Below are 23,561 nucleotides of genomic sequence, written 5' to 3' on the forward strand. Positions count from 1 at the left end.
TGAATAACTACCTACCCTTAATGACCTAACTAGAAGTGCGGACTGGGGCCGCACATATGCCTTTGTTCTGTTGTAGCTATGTAAGCATCTTGAATATTACTTGATGTATTTTAAGGGTGTCATCGCCAATGGTTAGTTCTGGCCTGTCGGGTAGCATCAACATAGACCTCCATAGAATAGAATCTACATAGGGTAGTAGGGACTGTGGATTATAAGTTAGTCTCTTTCCTTTTTCAGACCACTACTGCACGGTTTGGAATACATAAATATTTCTTCCTTGATTGGGCCGTCAGTTTTCGAGGCTAGTCAGTCAGTTATCTTTAATACAATACCAGATCTAATAAGTTTCTATCATATGAAGAGTTGGTAATATCCTCGGCTATAACCCTGGCTCTTCTAGCATTAAGTTCATGGCGAAATTATTGTGGTAATATTTGTCATCCAAGATTAAAGATATCGCCGTATAGTTAGTTATCTTATTATAAGGTAGATTTGAGCAATGCGCGTAATCACATAGGTATAAGGGATTATCATCGTCTGACCACGCCAATGAGCGAATACACATTCAATACTACCCTGCCGCTTATCACTTTTCTTCGTCTTAAAGTAGCATAGTTCACTATGTCCATTGGGATGAGAACGCTCCCCTACAGCTTTCTCTCACTCAGCTAGTTCTTGAAGGAATCCGTCCCTATGGATCAAACATCCAACTCACCTGCCAATTTTCTAAACATAAAATCTACTGCCACTTGAACACATTACAGATAGCTTTGTAAGCTCATCTTTCTATTTCCAACATAGAACTCTACGTCATCCAAAGGATTTCTCAAATAGCTATGTAAATGAAAGTATTGTCGCTAACAGGATGAGAGGATCCGTTTCGCACATTCGCCTAATGTAGATCACAACTTTATCTTATTCTACTTGCTGCACCAATATGTAGTATATATATCGGCTGCTTACGGCGTAATCTTGGCGCCCCAATTTATAGACATATTCTCGAAGCAGGACATACATACATACATACATACGGGAGCGGCAGTGCAGATGCTTGGCACCTGAGGTCTCGCTTAAGATTCGACGACGAGGAAATCAATCATTACGTCTACGGCCGGGAGGGATCTCGCATATACGCCGCGGGTTTAGCGGCGCTTGCAGAGGGCTGAATTTACCCGGCCCCAGCTCACCGGAGCCGGTGAACCGGGCCGCTGATAACTCCCGGGCCTATAGCAGGCCCGCTGGCTGAATTCCAAATACCGCGGACGCATCGAGACATTTAATATAAAAGCTTGATACCCTCCCCTGAAAAAGTCAATCTTTAAACGGACCGAGCCGGTGGCACAAGGAGCTCGATCTTGCAACATCAATTCTCGATTATGACGACGTAGCTTCTGACTATATGCTTATCAATACGAGGGCGAGGATGACAATTGATGTCTGCTCGAGTGGGCTGGTGGATACTAGGGGAGAAAAATGCATCGATTCGCAGTAGCCGGGCAGTTTTGGGCATAGAGCTGTCATCTCATACATAGCCTGTCAGCTCCGGTGGACTGCAAGGGATCGGGCAGTACGATTTAAGATGAAAACTGCACAACTAGGCCGGGGTCGAGAACTTCCCAACAAATCGTCATGCTTCGATACTATTCGTTCTGAACCGTTTTGCGTACCTGATCTACGTCGGCCCTGTTAGAACTAGCTTCGACTTTCCGGCGTTCAACCGCGAGCGCGGATGTATCCCTTTCGTCAGGAGCGATCAGCTACCCACGCCGGCATGCTACACTCGGTTCCCGTTACGATAATTTTGCCTCATTTTCGGGAATGAGCGGGTCGTTTACTCCTTGTTAGGTCCTAGTTGCTTGACTGGTTAGGTTGGAAATTCAGGGGTTGTCTTGTCATGTCAGACACCGATTGCCTAGCGACATGCCTGACTTGTCGTGATGGTCTATTCGAGGCAGAATATATTCGGCTTTGTTCCACCGGGTGTTGATCTCGCTCCTATATCGCTGAGGATACCGGCGGAAATGATTATCTTATGAGTGGACTTAGTACCATCTAGGTAGTTTGGTTAATGCCTCAACGGAACTTTGCTCTAGAGAATTTCACAACTATCGCCCAACATATTATCATACTTTTCGTATAGGACACTTTATACCATGGAACAAACTTTCTGTTTGGTAAACTATCAGTCCTGGGTAGGCTAGATAATCATAAAGTGCGTTTTTCGTGTTCAGCTATTTTACCATGTCTTCGCCTAGGCAGCTTATGGTAATAGTTTAACATTGAAAGGTAATATATGGTCGTTGTAAACTCATTTTATGTATTCTTTGATGCTTCAGCTCTCCATGTATATAAACATACCTACGCCTTATGGCATGATCTATAATGATGCTCTATACTAGATAGACATAAGAGCCTGCGGAAATTATGAAGCTCAATATTAGAATTCAACCTTTAGCTGCACATAGAACATTCATCTACAATGACCTTCATAAGAATAGGAAAGAGCCAGAAGACGTGGTCGATTAACATTATTTCCTATACTGCCTATTCTATGTAATTAGAAGCCCATAGCATAACACTCCATAATCAACAGCTTCCTCAACGACTAAACAGAGAGCCAACCCTTAATACAAACCTCAAATCAAGCAACGCTCGACCAGAGATACCACCAGGCTCCCAGCCCCTATGCCTGTCCATCTAAGAACCCAGCACAAGCCCAACCAACTCAGCCGGCTCGTCAAAGAAATCCAAAACCACAACACCCAGCCTGCTCCCACGCATCTCCCGCAGCAGCCCGACCAACTGGTGATTCACGCCCCCATCCGGCGTCACCTCCGTGCCATTCCCAAGCGCCATCGTCTGCGGGAACACGTGCGGGACATTAGCATCGTTCTCGCCCGACGCAAACGTGATGAACAAGCTATCCGCACCATCCCCAGTAGCAGTAGCAGCAGCAGCAGCAGCTTTCTCCAGATGCGCCTTCACCGCACCCATCTTCGCCTGAATATTCTCCGCCACCGTAGAATTAGCCCCCAAACCCGAAGGCTCGTAGTAATCCTCTATATACGCCGTCTCATTGCTCGTGCTATTATACACCAACTCGAACCCATCCGGGTCATTATCCAACCACAAGCCCGGGCCCAAATGCAGACCCGGCAACATATCGTCCTCCACACCACCCATATCAAACCGTCTCACCAGCACAATCTTGCCGCGGCTCTCCCCCACCGTCCCCAGTCTCCCACTATCCTGCCTAACGAACCTCTTCGCAGCATCCGACTCCAGCGCGCTCCTCAGCTTATCCTTCGCCGCGTCGTCGAATTCCGCGCCGTCCTTAGTGCCCCCCTCGTACTGGAAGCTCAGCAGCACAGCCTCGCTCGGATGCGCGTCCAGCCACGCGTAAAACGCAAAAAGCACATCGTCCACCGTAGCGCGCGCCGAGAGCAGCGCGGCCCCGTGCCAGAAGACTAGATCGCGGTCTAGCGGATCAAACGCGAATCTTAGATCGAAGAACCGCACCCCGGCGTCCAGAGCGGCAGCCGCCCCGAACCGCTGAGTGCGGTAGACCTGAGCCGGAGCGGGCCCGGATCCGCCGTCGCAGCGCGTGGCGTAGGCGAGCGCGTCCTGTGTCGCCTGGCTGTAGTTCCAGGTCGCAGCATCGTGGGTGCCGGGGATGTTTAGATGCGCGAGGGGCGTGTCGTCGGGGACGCTGGACATCCAATTCGCGTACGGCTGGGATGAATTATCGCTTTCCACGCCGAACACCTCTCGGCTATCCTGCAGGACTTTCTGTAACGCGAGCTGGCCGAGAGTAGTAGCGCCGCTTGAGTCCGCGACAGCTAAGGCCGCTGTGCAGCTTAGTAGTAGAACGAACGGACGGCACATATTGGGAATTCTGCTTATTAGGTTTAAGTTCTGTCTTGCTCTCCCACCTTTAGAACGTCCGTAGAATGTTCTAAACTTTAGGTGGTCAATTAGGCTGGGCCTAAACTTTCCCCTTTTTACGAAATGGGATTTTATGTTGTTGTTAGGTTGTGAGGCTGTGTTGTGTCCATCTTAAATTGATGAACGCAGTATCTTGCCTTATTCTGTAAAGCACTGTCCCAATTATGCCCACGCGTTCCAGATGGCGTCAGCACAACACAATTCACAAAGTACCTAACTTACCATGTAATAGTTACACAAATAGCTTAACTGTTTTGAAGAGAAGATAGCGGTTTTCACAAGTCTCACATTTAGTAAGCATATCAAATTGGTACGCTATTCGCAGACTATCTTTTATATTCAAATTGTGACTGATATCACAAATCTGATCATCCTGTAATACGCACTCATGGAGTTTAGCTTTTACTCCTGCTAGACTAACATGGTCCGTAGAATAGCTCGTCTCGAGCCTATAGCAGTGGCTCATTCTTTGTTTAATGATTGCCCACCCCGTGGAATATGAATATCCCTAGGCACTGCTCCTGCAACAAATTGCCTTATCTCAAGCTATAAAGCTAACCCAACCCGATGGCTGAGCTTTTGCTCATTTTGGCTTCGTAATTTCGAAGAATTCCTTCACACCCTGCACGACAACCTCGACATTCATGTTGACAAGTGGCATCTTGTCATAACTGTCTTCCTTCATAATCGCAACTAGGGCGAGGTACTTGTCGACCTCACGTAGAATTATCGGTTTGTTCCCGTCGCTCAATACCATGCAGCTTTCGGCACATCCCGAGGCCACCTGATCCTCTATCTTCTGGTTCCAAGGCGGACCTTCCAGAGCTTCGCGGTACTTCTGAGTACGGGGCCAGCTTCCGTATACTTCTGTGACGTCTATTATGACGTCGATATAGTCAGAGCAGATTTCGTAGCTTGCCATGTCTGCGGGTTCGCTGTCAGTCGCAATATATATCTTAGACAAGACATCAAACAGGTAGGCTTTTTCGAAACGACAAGTGCGACAGAGGTTAGTAAGCATCGCTTCGAGTATACCAAGTCGAGGAATAAGCTTCTGAATCACCTTGCTGAAGGCCTCGAAAATACTATGATTGTATATGCTAGTCAAGTGAAAAGTGACCGGCGCGTTTTCAAACCCGTGATCGCAGAGTTCGTCCTGGATCCGAATAGTAATGTCTCTTTGGATATCTAACTTGTAGTCGTCTGATAATCCATCAACTTTGTGAATGAACACCTCGATTTTGATGTTCGGATACGTTCGTTGGAGGTTTAGTATAGTCACATTCAAGCGGGCTACTGCTTCTAGATAATCATCCTGGGCGTCTATGACCCAAATCAAGGCACCTATCTCGCCAAACATGGCATCGATGTCGAAGGTTGGATTATCAAAGATGTCGATCTGACCTGGGAAATCCCACACCTGGAAATCCATAAAAGACCTATAGAGTTATATTAGAAGAAGAAATCACGTGTATCAAGCAAGTAGCTTCTTACGGCATGGTATCCTTTTGGATACGCGCAGTTGACTCCAAAAATAGAGTCTCGCTCGGTGGTAATTTGTGAAAAACTACGCTTGATATCGACGATTTACCACTCCTAAAGAAAGTATTAGCCTAGTCCATCTGGCATTTAATATACGATAGCCTACCTTCTCTGCCCCATTAGGAGCAACCTAGGTTTCCCTTTCGATGACAGATCCGGGGGCTGATCGGACACCCTCGATCCATTTTTCCGTAGCCTTTGGTCCTGTTCATATACACGTGTTAGAGCCTGCTGCGCAAGACTAGACGGTACACCATATGGTTGTTCCCCGGCAACATCGGGGTCGAACGCGTCTAAACCGCGAAGCCGGGAAGACATAACGATAACAAAAAGAGCCAAACAAGAACAAAGAGGTATGAAGTGAAGCTTTAGAGCGAATGATAATGGCTTGGATACATCAAGGACCAAGCTGGCTGGAGTGGATGCGCTCCTCGTACGGGCATATTATTTTTTCCAAGTACATCTCTGCTGAACGACACGAAGAGGGTAGCTATCTCTAGTGAATCTCAAAATTCGAACAGGCAGAAGTTCATTGCTCGTCGTTTGTTGATACGTTTAAAGGGGACCTGAGAGCCAGTCCAGTCTGCAAACGAGGTTGCCGAATCCAAGGAGACGGGAATGCAAGGTCGTAATAGTGATAAAAAACAGCAACGGCTGGGTGGCTGCATGTAGGCAGCTTCGACCAGGGGATACGTCAAATTTCATAACGGGAAAAAGGTCACGGACGCGGAACGTTCAGCTCGATCGAAACAGGGCATATCGCTCCTGACAATCTATAAAGAGCGAGATGATTTCATTGCTGATCTCACCGTGGTACAAATTAAACAACTCGGGGATTCCGCTCAGAGAGCTCGGATAAGTGGTAATCAGGTCATAATAATCTCCCCGTCCGCAAATCCGGCTCTATACCTGACGCCTGCCTAACGACAACAAAAATAACAATAGGGGTGATATATCTGGAACCGGTATGACCACTGCACATCATGACTGCGTGTCAGAGGCGGCATTGGTAAGAAAGAGAGGAAGAAAAAGAGAATCTAATGGTAGAGAAGCTGACTGGTTACGAGCACCTGTCGATGGATCGATGACCCTGCTCAAACTAGAGAAGGAGGAAAAGAAAAAGGGACGGCGATGATACACGGCGGTGTTCCTGTGCCACTAGGCAATACCAGCTCGGATGGTGTTTTAATTCGTAAGCAAGGAAATAACTAGGAAAAAGAGGTTTGAAGAAAAGAAAAGACAATGTCTCACCTCCATAATGAGGACGAAACTAGATAAGATACCGGGATCTAGCTGTTACGCTGGGCAATGAACGCACGGTAACCCTAACCTCCCCTCTTCCCCGGCGACATGGACGAGATGAAGAAAGAGATGACCCGTGCGTACTGACGGCAAGCGGGTTGTCTGTCCGCTTCGAGCTTCTCCCCTAGCCTATGGAATGAGAGATTCTGAGTCAGCTTCTATATAACGACGAATAGCGACGAATAGACTCGCTTAGTTATTAAATCAACATAAACCAACAGGCTGGCACGGGCTGACTCACCTTTAACAGTTGCACCGCTAATGATAACTTTTATGTAGCACTGATTCTTTAGTGGCTGCAATAAATAGCGACGAGAATCATCAGGCAACACGGCTGTGCACAGCGTCGGCAAGATGTTTCGGTAGACCGGGTAGATGTCAGGTTATTCTTTTTCAGCTACCTCTGTTCCGCCGACGTCGATAGCTTCCGAAGGAACAGGGAACAGCTGTAATTCTGAATACGAAATGAATTGAACTTATTATATGAAGGTTGTTTCGCGTCGAATTATCATTAATAAATAAAGTCCGGATAGTTATAAATCATTGATGCGGATGGAGGAAATTCCTGTCGCGTTCAAGATATAGAGCTTAGATATAGTTTCATTTCACTCTAAGCGGGAATAATAGTGTCGAATGTGAGAGATAGAACATAAGGTGGAGTTAAGAGAGAACGAGCACGAAGTTACTATCAGCTGGCAATTTCGCTTTGACAGTTATCAGCTGACCGAAGCTATGCGATTTCAGCCGGCAAGCAATAAACCACAACCTAATCCAACCTTAGTAAGCTCAATTTCATTTTATGTACCTAAGCTAAGGTACGATCTAATAGTGACGCTCGCATCCACTCACTATTCACTCACTACCTAGGTTAGGTAGGTATTCAACATACACGCCTCAAAAGTGTATCCTAATACACAAGAGCCTCTAATCTTCTGGTAAAGGGGTTTAACAAAATCTAAATGGTTCGGTAAGTTAGTATGTTTTGCCGCAGAATATACTCATTAGACTATCGACTTATTAGGACTCGCTTCTCAATAAATCATACACCCATCGCAATTCGTCACGCGAGCATACAACATAGCAATAATATCACGTCCCATAGGATATAATTCTTGTTCTTCCCTCCCAAACTCCAGCGCAACGCTTTCCCCAAGCGATGCGATGCAATGTACGCCGGCCCGTATTTGATATCATCGCATTGTGAAAGTTGCGACGCAACTAAAATATTCAACCAGGTGCTGCAACATAATGAGGCCATCTCAACCAAAATATTTAGCGTCACACAACAGTGATAAGCGGTTGTGACCTTTACTCTATTACACCGCTGTCTTCCCACTAAACAGACCAAATCTTAGGCTTCTGCGACGTGGTGCAGTCTTGACCGGCTTGTGCTCGATTAAGTCACCCAACCTGTCGTCCTCGGGCGGCGTAGGTGGCACTTCGGGAATGGTCGTGATGGGTGTAGTCTCGTCTGAGGTACTAGGGGGTGGCGTAGGAACCCGAGCAAGATCAGTCATAGAGGCGGATCTGAAGCCCCCGAAAGACTACAAATATATTAGTTATTGGTCCTATAAGCCAACTTTGAGCTCCGCAGCTAAGGAAGAGGAAATAAAAGTATACCTTAACACCAAGCCTCCGATTTGACTTGGCACTTTTTCTGGTCTCGGCAGGCTTGTCATCGGCCATGGCATTACCAGATTCGTTTATTTCAGCAGCAATCGTCTTGCCCCCAATGGCAACATTTTCCTCGGGGGTAGCAACGAAGCGTACATAGCCCCTCGACGCTATGACACCTAGGGTCTCTTGAATATGTCGCTGAATAAGCGCCGCATTCCTCTTATTCGTGGTAGGCTGGACGAGACTCGGAAGCGCGTGAATAGTTAAGGTGTACGCTGGGTCAAAGGAGCCCCCGAACATCATGCAGCAACCGTGGGTCAAGTTGATGACGATTGAAGATATTGGTCGCTGATACCTGTTGGACAGGTTATATGAGAGATCGGTTATAAAAGAAAATTCATCCTTGATCTACGGGTCCGTATTAGTAGGTCACGTTGATGGAGTAGGCATATAAACTCACGATTACGTTTGTCCTTAGATCTGCCATTACAATAGCTTCATTCTGTATTCGAGTCTTGACCGGGTCCGGACCCCGATTAGCTGCTGCGAATTCACTCTCAAAATAGGCGCTTCGTTTCTTGCTAAGATCTGGATGTACTTGAGACTTGCGACTGCCAGTTGGGTCGCCTGGTGGGGGCCGATCAATATTGCGCATCATTTTGTTACCTTCGACGATATTTGTTCTCGAAGAACGTGAGGAATGGCCTTTTCGCTGCGTGGAAGAGGCATCGGAAATAGCTGGAGGATAATTATTACCCGTCGAGGGCGGGTTTATACGAGGTAGCCTAGCTGGTAAAGAATCTGGTCGAACCATTGTTGTACAAGGGTTGGAGTGTTCAATAGTGCGCATAAGTCTTTTTAAGTCTTGTCAGATCTTGTCTTGCGTATTGCCAAGTGAGACGCCTTATAGGTAAATCTGGGTCTCCTAGTTGAGATAGTGTCCTGTCAGCTTGTAGGGCGGATTGTCTTGCATTGATCTAGTGCATGTGATGTTCGTATTGGACGGTGAGCTGTACAAGACGTGGGGACTGGTTCTCCCTGTTTGGGGAAGGGGATACCGATCTGGGTCTTATCTTTCCTCTCGTAAGTAGACCGTAAGCGTGGAGCAGTACTACAATATAGTATGATAAAAACTGAGTGGGTGGCCTCCAGTTAGCTTAGATCCTATTTTTATCGTAAGTTGGTGTGGTAGATGTCATAAAGGGTTGATATTCTTTGACAAGTTTGAGTTGATTCGGCCGAATCGAAGGTCTAGTGGCACATAGGAACCTTGGAACTCCGACGGAGTAATGCTGATGAAAAGAAAAGCAACATGGAATAACCTAATAGAGGTCGTTTTTGTAAAAAAAAAAAAAAAAAAACTTACCTGTGTTGGAACGTTTGGAAGGTTACTTAAAGAAAGGTTACCTAAAGTTAGGTAAAGGCAGGTAAAGGCAGGTTGTCGTCAGGATGCATGAGGCAGGTACCGAGTGGTTGAATTAGTGGCACCTCCCTTCTACTATTATGAGGTTAGGTATGCACCAACATTGCTTACTTACATTCCAATATGATGTATTAATATTAACCTTATACATCATTAATACATTAGGTAAGGTTAGGTAAGGTAGGTAGGTACATATACTTCCTATACCCGGATATCTATCTGAGGTTCTCTTTTTATTCATAAATGACCTCCGGCTCTTCATATTCCTATCTTTCCCCCCCACCGTCTCAACCTTCGAAATTCCATCTACCATCGCTATATTCGTTTGAACCCTTATCAGACCATTGTAACACGGTGCACACGACAGACAGGCTGGATCTAGGTAGGACATGGAAGGCTACAATCGACGCCAATGGGAGCACAACATTCCCGTGCAACGCTGCAACCCGTTCTAGTCGCTTGCATTCGCTTATCCATCGATGATAGCAATTAGGAAAGCGACATTGCATCCAGCGGCCGAGAGAATTCCTTGGTGGAAGCTCGTAAATCAGGGTGGTCCGTAACTTTGAATCCCCACGGACCACCCCTCGTTCAGTATCACTGATTCTCGCAATTATATTAGGATGACGATGCCTATCTATATAAGTGAGGGTTGGGTCGTCTATAGTTGGGGTCTTATCGCAAACAAACACGTTGCAGAACTAGAGCCGCAGCTTTCCGCCCACATGATGGCCGTATTAATCTATCGCTTGCATATCCGAGACCCTTTTTATCACCTAACTCAAGTGGCAGCGGTCAAATCCGAATTAATTTGTTATTGTGGGCTACCGAGAACCGAGATATCACACACCAATTAGTCTATCCCCGATATACAAATCAAGATGACCTAGAACGTCAACCCGCAGCATCGATTCAGACAATGTTTATTGTATCGCCACTTCTCGGTGACGGCCCATTACAACTGTTATACAGATTACCACCATAGCTCTTCTGCACTGGTCGTTCGTAAGTCATCTTCCTTGCACACCTTATCTATTATCAAGCTCGGTCTCCGATAACTATGCATGGGTTATCTCCATATTGCAGGACATTAGCCCGCGGTTCCGTGCAGGTCGAGAACCAGTTATATCCATTCCTTGCCTGGTAGTGTCTCACACTGAGTCTCACGCTGATGGTACAGGACTGCCAGTCTTGTGAGACGGGATGAAACCGATTGCCTTCCTCTCCAAGATCGACTGATAGCCAGCAACGGTAAAGACGATCAACTCGACAGGAATTAATATAACGGACAGGTACAGGGCTACCCGGCTTTCGTTGCATAGAGTGCCAAAGTGCGGCTTCGCGCCCATGCTCGCAAATCCCCACTGACAGCTCCAGCTCTGTAGCGTATCATTTGTGGCTGATGTATTGACAGCGTAGAAGAAAATCATGCTGATCATAACAGCCGTAAAACCAACAAAGGGCGCAGCAAAAGTAAGAGACGTGTGAACCGTGGTCTGGTTGCGAAGCTTGAAGATTCTTAGCACGACCCCAATTTTACGATGAAAAGGATCTACCAATGAAGCTGTACTTACCACCCTGACTTTGCTACATAATAAAGATATGATATTGGAAATGGCCACGATAGTGCTGCCAACGACAAGAGCCACCGTAGGCCGGAGATCGAATTGGTCAGGCCATAGCGGTAAGTGGTAATCGCTCGAGAGGTGTGTTGCATTATATACAGCCAGGGTATCGGCGGCAGTTCCGAGGATAGTCAGGCCGCAGAGGAGGGCCAGTCCAGTGAGACCGATACGAGCACTATCAACAAGGCGAAGTTTCTTCACATGACTCTGGTACTGATGATCTTGAGGATCCACGTCCGAGTAAGGCGTGGGGATACGGCCCTTGTTATCGGAAGACATGGTGACGATATATAGAGATGGAGAGAGAGCGAGGAAAGTATAGACGATTATCCGTTTTCAACCTTCACAGAATGTTGACTATGGAATAAGGAGAAATATGAATGTAAATATGATCAAACGAAGCGAAACAAGATAGAGAAAGGGAAATAAGTGACCAAAAAAGGAAATGGGAGATCCAAAGACGAGCAACTTCAATGAGATGTCGAAAAGAGACAACTTAACAAACCTGATGAGAAGGCGAAATGCGACGAATATGAATGAATATACACCTTCAGCTATTCGACTATAGTCGATGAAGCCATCCCATCTAGACCTAGTCTCGTGGACCCTCTGAGCGCTTGTAGCCATGCGCAATGCTAAGGATAGTACTTCGGGTGATACCTTCATACATATCTAGCTCTTCCCGGGAGATTAATCGTGGAAGGCGATGCGCCCACGCACACGCTAGACGCGTGTGATTGACCTGAGGCCGGGGCCTAAGAGGCATACTTGGGTTCGGGCCATCGTAGATTGGACCAGAGACACCCAAATTTAGACCTTCGCGGGCGCTTACAAGCTCGGGGAAGTGGAGGTCCGGCATCAGTATAGCCAATCATAAGGGCTGGCGCCAATGTATGTCACCGTTCGCTACTACCACGGGAATCTACCCCTGCGGAGTGTTCTTTGGGTCGAGAACGGAATTGGCTGGAGGACATCAATTCTCTTCAAGTGCTGCGCTTAAGATAATTATTTGCTGTGGTAAAAGTCCTGGACCGGCCGGCCGTCTGGATGGGGCCAATGCAGAACATTCGGAGGGAATTCTGCGGGGGTAAGGGGTATGGGTATTCGGAAGGATCTATAGAGTTCTGCGCCGTCCCGCTTCCCTTAGGGGTTTTTGTAGCGATTTAGAGATATTGTTGGCCTCTTATTCCCCCCCGTCTTACCAATATTATTTTTAAGGGTGGATTAGTATCACGTTCTACCTCAGCGCGACGCGGCGTAGACCAACCACATTCTGCGACATTACAGGCGAAGTATTAACTTGAATGGTTGCGTGAGACATAAGCCCTAATATGTAAACCCGTAGATTACGCCGCGATCTATTTATCATATTAGGTTTGATATGTGAGATTCCTAGGAATTGAGTTGTTAGGAATGCCATTCACAATACCTCTATTGAAATTGTAGGAATGCTAGATTTAAATGTGTTGAAGGTTTTTTTCTACCGCCTTGTTTGTATAAATGCATGTAAGTTTTACATTTGCAAATTATTCGTCTCCATTGGTTCTTCGAATAAGTAATAGCTGTAGTTGACGAGAGAAATGGTTATATTTCCAGCTTTATAGTCTCGTATACTTGTCTCTTAGTACAGTTTTAATTAGGTAACGTAGTATTTAAGCCCTGTGGTTCTATGATGCGTTATATTTCAATCATTCTTTATAGTCAAGACTGCTTGTATCCTGAGCCTGTAAGCTTATGATATCACAAAAAGGAGGGGTTTGCAGCCTGTCTGATAATCTTCAAACTGCCGTATCCGAATTGTCGGGTTTGGTGGATCCTTCTACCTTCTACACTAGTCCCACTAAACTTTGAACATTCCCCTTAATTAAACTCATATTATTAGGAATTGTTACATGTTGAAAGGACATAGGATCTTATTCTTCCAACTTAGTGTCTATTGTATTCGCTTTGTTAATACCTTCTATCTCTTTTATGAGCTGACTGTATAATTAAACGTTAAGAGTTAGGTTTTATAAATTTGGCACTTATTAGTACCTATAATAGCCTCTTGTGTCGGTCGTCCTTTTTAGCTTATACATTTCTATCTTTTACTCGGCTCAGTTTCGACGTCTCTCGCTACTTGAGAATCTCATATTCATCAGCAATGCAAGAAATATTATCTTCCATTAAACCCCGGTTCACGAGGGCCCGTAACGTGAAGTCAACACCGAGAAACAGATCCAAAATCTTCGTAAGTCTTAAAGAAACTCAAATATAAATAAACGCTAATACGTTCAAGCATTTCTTCCCTCAACTTCCCACCGAACTCCGGCTGATGATATGGGAATATAACTTATTATCTCGTTGTATAGAAATTCACGCTACACAGATTGTTAAACCCGAGCTGAAACTACGTAGACAAGAAAATCACTATACGTACACGTGCAAAACCCCTGCCAATCTGCACGTATGTAGAGAATCGCGACAGGAAGCACTGAAACGATACAGCCTACGTTTAGGTATTGGAGGCCTTGTTGATCCCATAAGAGATGTGCTCTATTTTGGACCAAATCTGGCATTTGGATGCCCGAAAGACTGGTTCAGTACTTTCATGACTCAGTTTCGTCCGGAAGATATGGTCTCCATTCGCCATATCGCTGTTAGCAATTCGGTGCTCACGTGGCACTTTTCGTATCATGGGCTGACATTCCGATTGGCGCTTCAGGAGCTATTATTTATTATCCAGCATCACTTGATGAACCTTGAACAACTCACCTTCGTCTGCCACGGCATTCACTATGACCACACATATGCCGGATGTCGTCTTTTCGGATCTATCCATATCAAAGTGGTCGTAAAAGCGGAATTGCCCCTGGATACCCCTCCGGATAGTTGTCTCCCACCGACTATTGAAAAGGTGATATCTGATCAAACATATGAAGATGTTTTTGCTTGTACGAGTGTTTGTGATGAACATAACTAATATCTAATAACTTAGAATATGTTGATACATGAGCATCATTATTTAAATCCATTATATTGATAATGAATTGAAGTTGTATGCAAATTGGACTATCCATTCTGATAGCTAGAAAGAGTATTAATTAAGTGTCAATTTCTTTTCCTTGAATATTAATTGAGATAAAATTGACCTCATTTCAACGGGATCTTGAGAATGAACGTGAAAATAATGTATACGTGCATACAACTCGGTAGAATATTCCCTTGAACGGTAGAACTAGTAGAATTAAGCACATTTATCTATTTTGTTATAGAGGCTGAGGAAAAGATTGAAGCTACCTCTCTTGGGTTCCATAGGCTAGATCTATACCTCTTATAAACTAGACGGCCGGATAATCATCGGACCCAATTCTATTAGTCAGCCAATCAAAGTCTTCCTTGTGATAGCTAACCTTAAATTTTATCGTCCGAGCTCGACCAATAACGGACCCCACCAAAATTCTTGAGCGCTACACTTTCACCAGTCAAATTGCGTCTAGTCGGTATAAGTCGTCGACCATTTTTACCACTCCCGTAAATATCAATTGCCCCCGATACAATATCGTACGCCATGCCTGGAAGAACGAAGACTCGCGACGATGCGCCCGAGGAGGTAGATACCTCCATGGACGATGCTCCTACCTCGGCGCAACAGCCTGTAGAAGAGGAAAACGGAGATGCCATGCAGGAGGACGGATCGGGAGGCGATGAGGAACCTGCCGAGGAAGAAGAAGAAGAGGAGGAGGAACCTCAGCGAGTTAGAATCGTGCGTTCGAATGCCTATATACTGGTTTGAAGGGAATAAGTCACTAACGAAATGTTGCACATAGCTACCTGGATCATCTGAAACGGCAGCTTCTTTTGAATTCCTGAAGGAGGGTCACACACTTGGCAATGCTCTGCGATATATAATCATGAAGAAGTATGTTAATATTCTGTCCTGTCGGGAGTAAAGCGACTAACTAAATATGATCATAGCCCCGACGTCGAATTCTGCGCGTACGCCATTCCCCATCCTTCCGAAGACAAGATGAACCTGAGAATCCAAACATATGGTAGGAGATATCCCATAAACTAATTCCCGTTCATTCAGTATTAACTGCTTGTAGATACGACAACTGCCGCTGCTGCGTTGGCAAAGGGCCTCCAGGACATAGAGGACCTCTGTGATGTCGTTGCCGACGAATTCTGGACCGAGCGAGAAAAGTTCGAAGCAACCCCGGAGCAGGCTCGCAAGAGGCAAGAAGAAGCAGAGAGGAGAAGACAGGCAGCACAGACTAGTTAAGAGTATCTTGGCACAACATAGAGGATATGGCATTTGCGGCGTTCGGAGTATGATAGAAAAACAACTTTCTCAGGTCTAGGATTTGATTTCGGGTCTTGCTATGTACAATACAGCGGGACGATACCCATATCTAGTTGCGACCCTAAGGCATTGTTAGCGGGAAGGCTCCCCTATCAGGGATATCGTAACAGAGACTTGCCTCTAAGAAACCTTGCATGAAGCTGTTCGGCAGTCTGTTGGCTCCCCGGAAGTGTTCAGAGTTGAAATAGGACATGACATGTGTAGTCTGCTTCCAGAAGTTCATGGTTTCCTAATGTATAAACGCATCAGTAATGCTCGTAATATAAACTTATTGCGCCCCTCATTTTATATCCAGCCCGCTCGGCTCCCGTAGCTATGTATCAAGCCATATATCGACTAACCTGATATTCTGCGTTGTTCTGCACAAGGAGCACATCGACTACCGGTAGCTTGTCGACGAATCTATGGCGCTCGAACTCCTGTCGCATTCGTGTGCGGATGACGGAGACTGGGAAGGGGACCGAGTACATCGTCTGTATTTCAGGTGCCTAGAAAATAACTCGTATAAGCCTTCCTCCTATAAAGAAACCATCCTGCGTTTCGTTCTAGCAGTGGATAGGTATGAAGCATTCCCTCCGGGGAGATCCGTACCGCTCGTATCCATTCTCGATAAGCCGCCAGGACTCGTCGTCTTGCGTCGTTCCAATTGGCCGCTATGGACTATATTAGTTGGGGAAAATGGAAACGGAAGGTATATACTAACACGTCCGCGTCGTTCGCGCGAATTGTGTAGGTGCTATCGGCATGATAGGTGAGATATGCTCCTTGACTTAGCGTTGAAGTTCATTCGGACTTCTTAGCTTCCAATTGTCTCTCAAGCGAACATTGGAGGTGGGAACTGAGCCTTGGAAGTTGGGCTGCATTAGCCACATTAGCCACACTTATATTAGAAGTACCTAAGTATCCTGTGGTGGTTTTTTTTCTTCTGTTAGTCATCTTGCATAATCCCGTGGCGTCAGGTACATGTACCATTTCGAGGTGGTCAACATCACTTTTAAGAAGGCTTCGTTCTTGTAATTCTCAGCCTTGCCCCACTACCCTATTGAACTGTTTACTTCTCCCAGGAGTTAGAAATCGGGCAATTGAACAGCTACCTACCTAGTTTACGAACACGACTCTCAAGTTTCCTTCCGACGCCGACGCCGAATCCGATACAATTATTACAATATGCCACCGGTTAGATCCCTCGGTTCGTCACGATCCAAGAAGCCGCCAGCCGGATTCGACGACATCCGCGACGACCTCGAGATCTTCAACATCAAGATGAAGGACGCGCAGAACTTGCCTACAAACAACATCCCCAAGCACCAGGCGCAATGGCCCATTTTCCAGATCTCCCATCAGCGAAGCCGATATGTCTACGAGCTCTACTACGAGAAGGAGGCTATCAGCAAGCAGCTGTACGACTGGCTGCTCAAGAACGGGTACGCGGACGCTATGCTGATTGCTAAATGGAAGAAGCAGGGTTACGAGAAGGTATGTATAGCACGACGTTGCAAAGTTTTAAACTGGAATATCTTGCTAATTTTGGCAGCTATGCTGTCTCCGTTGCGTCCAGACCAAGGAGACGAACTTCCAGTCGACGTGCGTCTGCCGAGTACCCAAAGCCCAGTTGAAGGATGAGCAGGACGTCCAATGTGTCAGCTGCGGCTGCCGAGGTTGCGCCTCGAGCGATTAAATTATTGTCTTTGAGTTCATGCACTGGTCAGGCTTCGTGGCATAACGGCGTTAGGGTTCATTCTACATACTGGTTTCCGGCATTGCTATACCTATTGGAGTTGCGGGCGATCCGTTTCACTGCATGATATCACGAGCTTCTAGGGAAGATAATGGAGTAGACTAAAGGCTCAATTCAGAAAGCATCATTTATCATGGGCTAGAATATCATTCGTATGTCATGCTACTGTTGGTGTTGTTGGGTTCATGCTCATGCTCATAATTTCGTGCTCTCGTGTCCTCATTCATAGGTGTTTTTGTCACATCATCGTCTTGCGAATCCCGCTATTCCTTTCCTGTGGCCAAAGCGTATGCTTGTGGGGACAAACTGGAGTGCGGACATAGCGCCGGCCAGATCTTCCATCTCCATATCTGGGACTTCAGCCTGAGGAGGGGTCACTTTCGATGATTCTGTTTTCGGCTCTTGCGCCTCCGGCTTCGCCGAGTCCGTTTGTCGAAGACTTTGTCTTCGTCCTGTTGTTTTTGGTCCACTACCGTTGGTTGCCGTAGAGGACCTTCGTCGATGATGCCCGTATTCGATCAGTAACGACTGCCTTCCGTCGACACCGTCCCTAGTAATCCCAAAGAAGTAATTCTTCGGGTACATGTGCTTATCAATGAGGTGGCTCCGTCTTTTTTGAGGAGTTCTACACTTCCGATCACAACCCTCGACAAAACACGAATACTACCCAAAGTACAGTTAGTTTCATAAGTATAAACCGGGTTGATTCCGGGAGCATCCTTACCGTGTGCTCGCCTTTCTCTCTCTTCACAGCGGCGAAGACGTCATGCCACTCTTCGATATGAACATTTAATAAGTGCTCGGACGGAAAGTTCTTTCCGCATTCTACGCATCGGTTCATATGCGTCCTGTTGTGGTGTGCTTCATATTCCGTATACGTCCTGAACGACAGCACATCTCGGTGCGGGGGTAGGGAGCACTTCATTATGAAGGTTTTGTTATCGTCGTCGTCAACGGCGGATTCGTCAAGCTCTGTGATTTTCGTCGGCGGAAGCTTTTCTACTTCTCGTGGACTTGCGCTATTCGAGATCTTCTCCGAGCTAGCTTCAGGTTCCGGTGACGATAATTCGTCTTCTTCAGGCTCGCGTGAGCGCTTCATATCTGTGTTGTGGACTTAATATAGAAATTTGGGGTAAATTTACATTAACAGAGACTGTTGCTAGTGACCCAAGAAATTTGGTAGCAGTTAAGTGCGAAATTTCGTTTGGTTGGTCGTCGACGGTCTTGAAGATGAGGTCAAGTCTGTGTAAGTATTAAAGTCACTTGGTGGGGTTTCAAAAGCGATGTACTATACATGAAAGAGACTTGACGGTTTGAATAGATAATTCTTTATCACTCGTGGGTCCTTGTAGATAGATAATGAATGATATTAAAATAGCAACAATGGTTACTCAAAGCCAAAGAGACATAATCAAAGGCATAATAAAGTTATTAGCACACAATATATTAAAGTCTAAGTTACAAAGTTTGGTGACGAATGTGAACAATGGAAAGAGACTTGGGCCACCAGTCCACCTCGACGGAGGCGGTCAGTGAGTTTGAACTGTAACTCGTTGATTCCATAAAATGCCAAGTGGGAAATTCAAAACTTAAAAAAGGTTTACTAGCGACTGAATGCAGCAAGTTGGAGACGATTGATCTGATTGATCTACCGCATGGACTCAAGGACAGGGTTTACGGCGTGTGAATCCAAGCTCAGTGGCTGCAAGCGTACAAGGTAGGTACCTTCAAATGTAAATGTGCCAAAAGGACCCCTAAACTAATCCGGGGTTAGCAACGAGGGGTCTGCCTACATGTAGGTGCTATTTGTACGCTATTATACCTAACATTTTTAAGGTTTCAATATTTACTAATATTTACTGGGTACATATACATACCTTACTTAGGTACCTACATAGGTATATGTACGTCTGGAATTATGTAGCCCTGCCTGTCTGTACTACATCGGTCCTTGGGCAGGCTCGCAGATTTTAGCACATCATTGGCGAGCGCCGACCCTCCCAGCGTTTTTTTACCATCTACACTACAACTTTATGAGCCCATTCAGTCGCCTCACCCTCCATTCATTCATTCCTCACCTTCACGCCTTTCCCCTTAACCTTACTATAGGTTCCTGTACCAAATAGACGCCCTAGTCTATAAGACGCTTTTGTCCCTAGTCGCAGACAATAGTATTTACCCGTGCTTCTGTCTGCGCCTACGATTTCCTAACTTTAATTCTACTATTTGATCGTCTAATTCTTAGTGTTGGACATCTCTTCTACGAGGTTTCCCTTCTCTTAACAACTAACCGCAAATGTACCCGATATCATACTCCGAGAAAGCTACCTTTACCCAATCTTGTACGGCGCGCCTCAGTTGCCTCTTGTCGCACGCCTCAAATTATGGATATCCGCCGCATCCTCATGCCCGGTTCGAGTTCGTGTGATCCTGCTTCCCGGCTGTGAGCTGTCGCAACAGTTTCCCAGTCAAACCCAAACCCCGCGCCCTAGAGCGACGGTGACTTAATAGCGCTATTATACTACGCTTCGACATCGCATATACGTTACGATCGTAAGCTGTCTTCGTTCACAATGGAGAACCCGCGAGACAAAGCCAGAGCGAGCTGGGGGTATGTCTATGTTTGTCAGATGCGCCAGTTTTGGTTTTTGCATTAACATCCGTGGCAGGGACGCCCAGAAGATCCGCACTGATATAATGGCAAAAATATCAAGCCTGAAGAAAGAACGCGGAACTACGAACACTACATCTGCTTTCGATGAAGTTGAGCTGACTATGGCTGAGTATGAACCCCCCTTCCGTGTTACTACTACTACTACTACCGGAAGATATTAACACCATCCTTACTCTAGATTCCGTCTAGCTTGTATGAACGTCATCAACCATGATTTCGAGTATGCTGCCGGTAAGAATGTTGAGCACTTTCTATGGCATGCTCACACCTTTCTTAATGGAGAGTACCGAAAAGTTATGAGCCGCCTCTTGGCACAGAATCAAGTTGTTGTGAGACGGAAGCTAGAGAAACAGTACCGAGGATTTCTAAGGACATCCCAATCGTTTTACCGTGTCTATATTCAAAGATTATCTGGGCGATTCTATATCCCGCAACTTCACCAAGTTGCATATGGTACGGATATCGAGCCGGAAGCGATTCCTCCTCCCGATTCAACACCCCCGTCTCGGCTTCGCGCAATGATTCTGAAATCATGTCAGATCACTCTGGTTCACCTTGGTGACTTGGTCAGGTATCGATGCCAAATGACTGAGAAGCTTTCGAATTCCAGTACGAATTTTGATAAAGCCTTGGAGTATTACGGTCTAGCAAACGCCATTGATCCTGATGACGGCTCTGCTCACCACCAATTGGCCGTACTATATCAACTTCAAGCCCGGCATCTTGACATTGTCTATCACTTTCACCGTTCTATCTGCATTGCGAGGCCGCACCAACTGGGGATTACCAACCTTGAGCGAGAATTCAAGGGCTTGGAAAATCCTTCTACTGCTCGTAAGGGACCAAAAGATCCAAATGAGACTATGATTACTTGGTTCCTCCGACTACATGCGTATTTCTTCCAAGGAGAGCCCTTTTCTCAGCAGTCTGAGTTAGAAGAGGAAGTGCTACATCGTATAGAGATGACAATCAAATCTAACCCCGACGACACCATCTTACGCAGAATGACATTCATCAACATCGCTGCATATGATGTTGCTCTAGAGAAAGTAAGGGGTGAGTTTGCCGGGACGATCTTTCGATTATTGTTGACTTATATGCTGACTACAACTAAAAGCTGCTTGGACCATACAAGGCTCCCAATCTGCCCAATTTCTATTGAGATTCAATATCCGCACATTTGTGGTTCTCCTTCGAGTTCTAAAGGCGGGTTTGCTGAATGAATCTGCAACGTCTCCGGTTTCCGAGAAGCAAAGCGAGAACCGTGACAGTGCTGAGAGTCCTTTTTACTTTAGTCAGCTTTTAACGCGGCTTCTCCCTTTTATCCGTCTTTACATCTCATGGATTTACGTTTCTCAGGCCGATATTAACAGCTACCGAGAATTCTTAGAACCATATGCCAGTGACGTATACGGACTCCTCAGTGATACACTGACTTTACTCAACGCGATCATCGATCAAGTTGCGGCCACGGCCACGTCTAAATATCTACTACCGGAAGATGTCGAGGCTCTTGGGCTTAGACCATTTGCCAATGAGAATTTGCCACTATTTACACGATTGGAAGACTTGCTGGGCCCAAGCTCACCAAAAAAGCCCAAGTCTCGTAAGCCCCGTCAAAGGGCCTCTGGCTGCCAATACCGATCTGATACGGAAGCGGTTTGGCGTATTAGAGACATCGTGTATTGTGGTGTGCTGTTGGCAGAGGGTTCGGGTTGCTCACTCGCCATGTCTCTTAAACAGCACGAGGGACGAGATGTTGAATGCTGGGATTTTATTGATGAACCTTCTCAGCGAGTTCCTGTCAGCGAAGCGATCATGTTACGTATGGTGAACAAGCTTAAGCTTGGCAACACGAAAGCCAAGCCTGAGGATCTAGCAAAGAAAGACTTAGAGTTTTCAGCCCCAAGTATCGTTGCGGCGGATGAAAAACACTCTTGCGGCGATGATAGTGATAAAGACCTCAAGACACAGCATCGACTTGATAAAGGGAAGTCGGTCGACGAACGAGCCCCCTTTTCACTTCTAGATACAGATTTGAGTGGAGATAGTGAAATGGTCAACATGGTAAATAAGCTTCTGGATCCCACTGAAGACAGCAGGCCTCAATCGAGTCAGACACAGGCTGATACAAGCTACGGCATGAATACTACAACAGCAAATGAGGTCTTCGGTCAATTAGGCGCTAATTCCGAACATACTTCTGCACAACCTTCTCCGGCATCTAAGACTATCCCTAGTCTTCCATGGGGTTATTTTTATAAGCCGACTCCGCACCGTTCTGGCAGTCAATCTAATAACCAGTTGCCCCCTGATGGCGATTATATACCCAGGAGTGCTCACGGTCAATCGGATAGCCTCGAATCATCTTCTTACCTCAATGGTCTAGCTACTGGTACACACCAAGCTCAAGTTTATGGCAAGCTAGGAATAACCACGGCACCTTCGCCGGCTCTCCATCGTCATGAAGCAAAAGGCTCTCGCGACTCGCTCGAAGCATCGCGAGCTGCCGTTCTTGATAGTTTGACATCTACTCTTTATGCACAACACGGGTTAGTTCCCAATGATATGCAGCCGTCGGATAATTTTACGAGCCGCGTGGCTCCTAGCCCCTATTTAGGGGCCCGGGGATCTACACCCGGAACGTCAGGTTCGCCATTTGCCCCAGGGCCCAACTCGCCTTATTTGAGCAATCTTGGACTTAACATTGGCTCAAGTTCCATGGAACGTTCTGCTAGTCAACTTGCGGCTATGTCTAATCTGCAAAGCTCACCTGGACCAAACTGGTCCGGCAAGTCAATTGGAACATATGGTGGATTTCAAGATCCTCGCGGCTATCCCCCGAATGCCTCGAGCCCCGCTAACATCGAGCCGGTGGCAGTTTTAGCTATAGGAGCCCAGGGCCCAGTATCCAGACGTAAGGCACCTGGCCCTCCTACCCCAGTCCAGCAACCAAAATCTCCTTGGATCCAGGAACCTACAAGAAGCGGATCGACTTTCGCCTTTTCACACCCGAGTAGCCTTTATGGTGGTACTCCTGCTGCGCCTCCGGGTGGCCCCCCTAACATGGTCTTGTCCAACGGCAGCTATAATGCCGGTATCCCATTCGGTCGTCTTGGTGCTGGATCCAACAGTAGGGATGACTCTATGCACTACTGAAATTAAGCTAAGAATGCTCTAGGCACCGAAGGTGATTCTTATGATTATGACCGCCAACCCTTGGGGTCTGCAATGCTTAAACATCAGAAACAGCGCCCTAAGTGATATATCATCATATCCACTTTTAATAACCAAAGCGGACTATAATTAGTGAGAATTTCCTAGGAAACTTTACGAAAGAATAAGCTCAA

The 23,561-nt window shown here is 46.2% G+C and overlaps 8 protein-coding genes across 9 annotated transcripts; 3 read left to right on the forward strand and 5 right to left on the reverse strand.

Annotated features, from left to right (window-relative positions):
- Nucleotides 1-2,697: 2,697 nt before the first annotated feature.
- Nucleotides 2,698-3,885, reverse strand: GL218_01701 (1-phosphatidylinositol phosphodiesterase; the record flags this gene model as incomplete). The annotated part of the gene is made up of 1 exon (XM_033578180.1): nucleotides 2,698-3,885. One exon carries the CDS (start codon nucleotides 3,883-3,885, stop codon nucleotides 2,698-2,700), a length of 1,188 nt encoding a protein of 395 aa, XP_033439101.1.
- Nucleotides 3,886-4,528: 643 nt separating this feature from the next.
- On the reverse strand, nucleotides 4,529-9,064 carry GL218_01702 (GTP-binding protein gtr2; the record flags this gene model as incomplete). The annotated part of the gene is made up of 6 exons (XM_033578181.1): nucleotides 4,529-5,384; nucleotides 5,440-5,541; nucleotides 5,594-5,780; nucleotides 8,135-8,333; nucleotides 8,410-8,814; nucleotides 8,867-9,064. The coding sequence occupies 6 exons, from the start codon at nucleotides 9,062-9,064 to the stop codon at nucleotides 4,529-4,531; spliced, it is 1,947 nt and encodes a 648-aa protein (XP_033439102.1).
- A 1,928-nt stretch (nucleotides 9,065-10,992) lies between these two features.
- On the reverse strand, nucleotides 10,993-11,733 carry GL218_01703 (uncharacterized protein; the record flags this gene model as incomplete). The annotated part of the gene is made up of 2 exons (XM_033578182.1): nucleotides 10,993-11,337; nucleotides 11,404-11,733. 2 exons carry the CDS (start codon nucleotides 11,731-11,733, stop codon nucleotides 10,993-10,995), a joined length of 675 nt encoding a protein of 224 aa, XP_033439103.1.
- A 3,271-nt stretch (nucleotides 11,734-15,004) lies between these two features.
- GL218_01704 (DNA-directed RNA polymerases I and III subunit RPAC2) lies at nucleotides 15,005-15,718 on the forward strand (the record flags this gene model as incomplete). Its single annotated transcript, XM_033578183.1, has 4 exons — nucleotides 15,005-15,199; nucleotides 15,264-15,355; nucleotides 15,412-15,488; nucleotides 15,543-15,718. 4 exons carry the CDS (start codon nucleotides 15,005-15,007, stop codon nucleotides 15,716-15,718), a joined length of 540 nt encoding a protein of 179 aa, XP_033438558.1.
- A 142-nt stretch (nucleotides 15,719-15,860) lies between these two features.
- On the reverse strand, nucleotides 15,861-16,545 carry GL218_01705 (NADH-ubiquinone oxidoreductase 14.8 kDa subunit; the record flags this gene model as incomplete). Of its 2 annotated transcripts, none has more annotated exons than XM_033578184.1 (4): nucleotides 15,861-16,028; nucleotides 16,141-16,272; nucleotides 16,391-16,452; nucleotides 16,503-16,545. In XM_033578184.1, 4 exons carry the CDS (start codon nucleotides 16,543-16,545, stop codon nucleotides 15,861-15,863), a joined length of 405 nt encoding a protein of 134 aa, XP_033439096.1. The 2 variants fall into 2 exon arrangements, with proteins under 2 accessions (XP_033439096.1, XP_033439097.1); XM_033578185.1 differs by having other exon boundaries at nucleotides 16,141-16,287.
- Nucleotides 16,546-16,966: 421 nt separating this feature from the next.
- On the forward strand, nucleotides 16,967-17,477 carry GL218_01706 (Pre-mRNA-splicing factor cwf14; the record flags this gene model as incomplete). The annotated part of the gene is made up of 2 exons (XM_033578186.1): nucleotides 16,967-17,275; nucleotides 17,334-17,477. 2 exons carry the CDS (start codon nucleotides 16,967-16,969, stop codon nucleotides 17,475-17,477), a joined length of 453 nt encoding a protein of 150 aa, XP_033439098.1.
- Nucleotides 17,478-17,780: 303 nt separating this feature from the next.
- GL218_01707 (uncharacterized protein) lies at nucleotides 17,781-18,636 on the reverse strand (the record flags this gene model as incomplete). Its single annotated transcript, XM_033578187.1, has 2 exons — nucleotides 17,781-18,200; nucleotides 18,262-18,636. 2 exons carry the CDS (start codon nucleotides 18,634-18,636, stop codon nucleotides 17,781-17,783), a joined length of 795 nt encoding a protein of 264 aa, XP_033439099.1.
- A 1,474-nt stretch (nucleotides 18,637-20,110) lies between these two features.
- Nucleotides 20,111-23,370, forward strand: GL218_01708 (uncharacterized protein; the record flags this gene model as incomplete). Its single annotated transcript, XM_033578188.1, has 4 exons — nucleotides 20,111-20,148; nucleotides 20,207-20,320; nucleotides 20,390-21,267; nucleotides 21,329-23,370. The coding sequence occupies 4 exons, from the start codon at nucleotides 20,111-20,113 to the stop codon at nucleotides 23,368-23,370; spliced, it is 3,072 nt and encodes a 1,023-aa protein (XP_033438568.1).
- Nucleotides 23,371-23,561: the final 191 nt, after the last annotated feature.

Source organism: Daldinia childiae (genome assembly GCF_008694065.1).
Source record: "Daldinia childiae strain JS-1345 chromosome Unknown Scaffold2, whole genome shotgun sequence".
NCBI lineage: Eukaryota > Fungi > Ascomycota > Sordariomycetes > Xylariales > Hypoxylaceae > Daldinia > Daldinia childiae.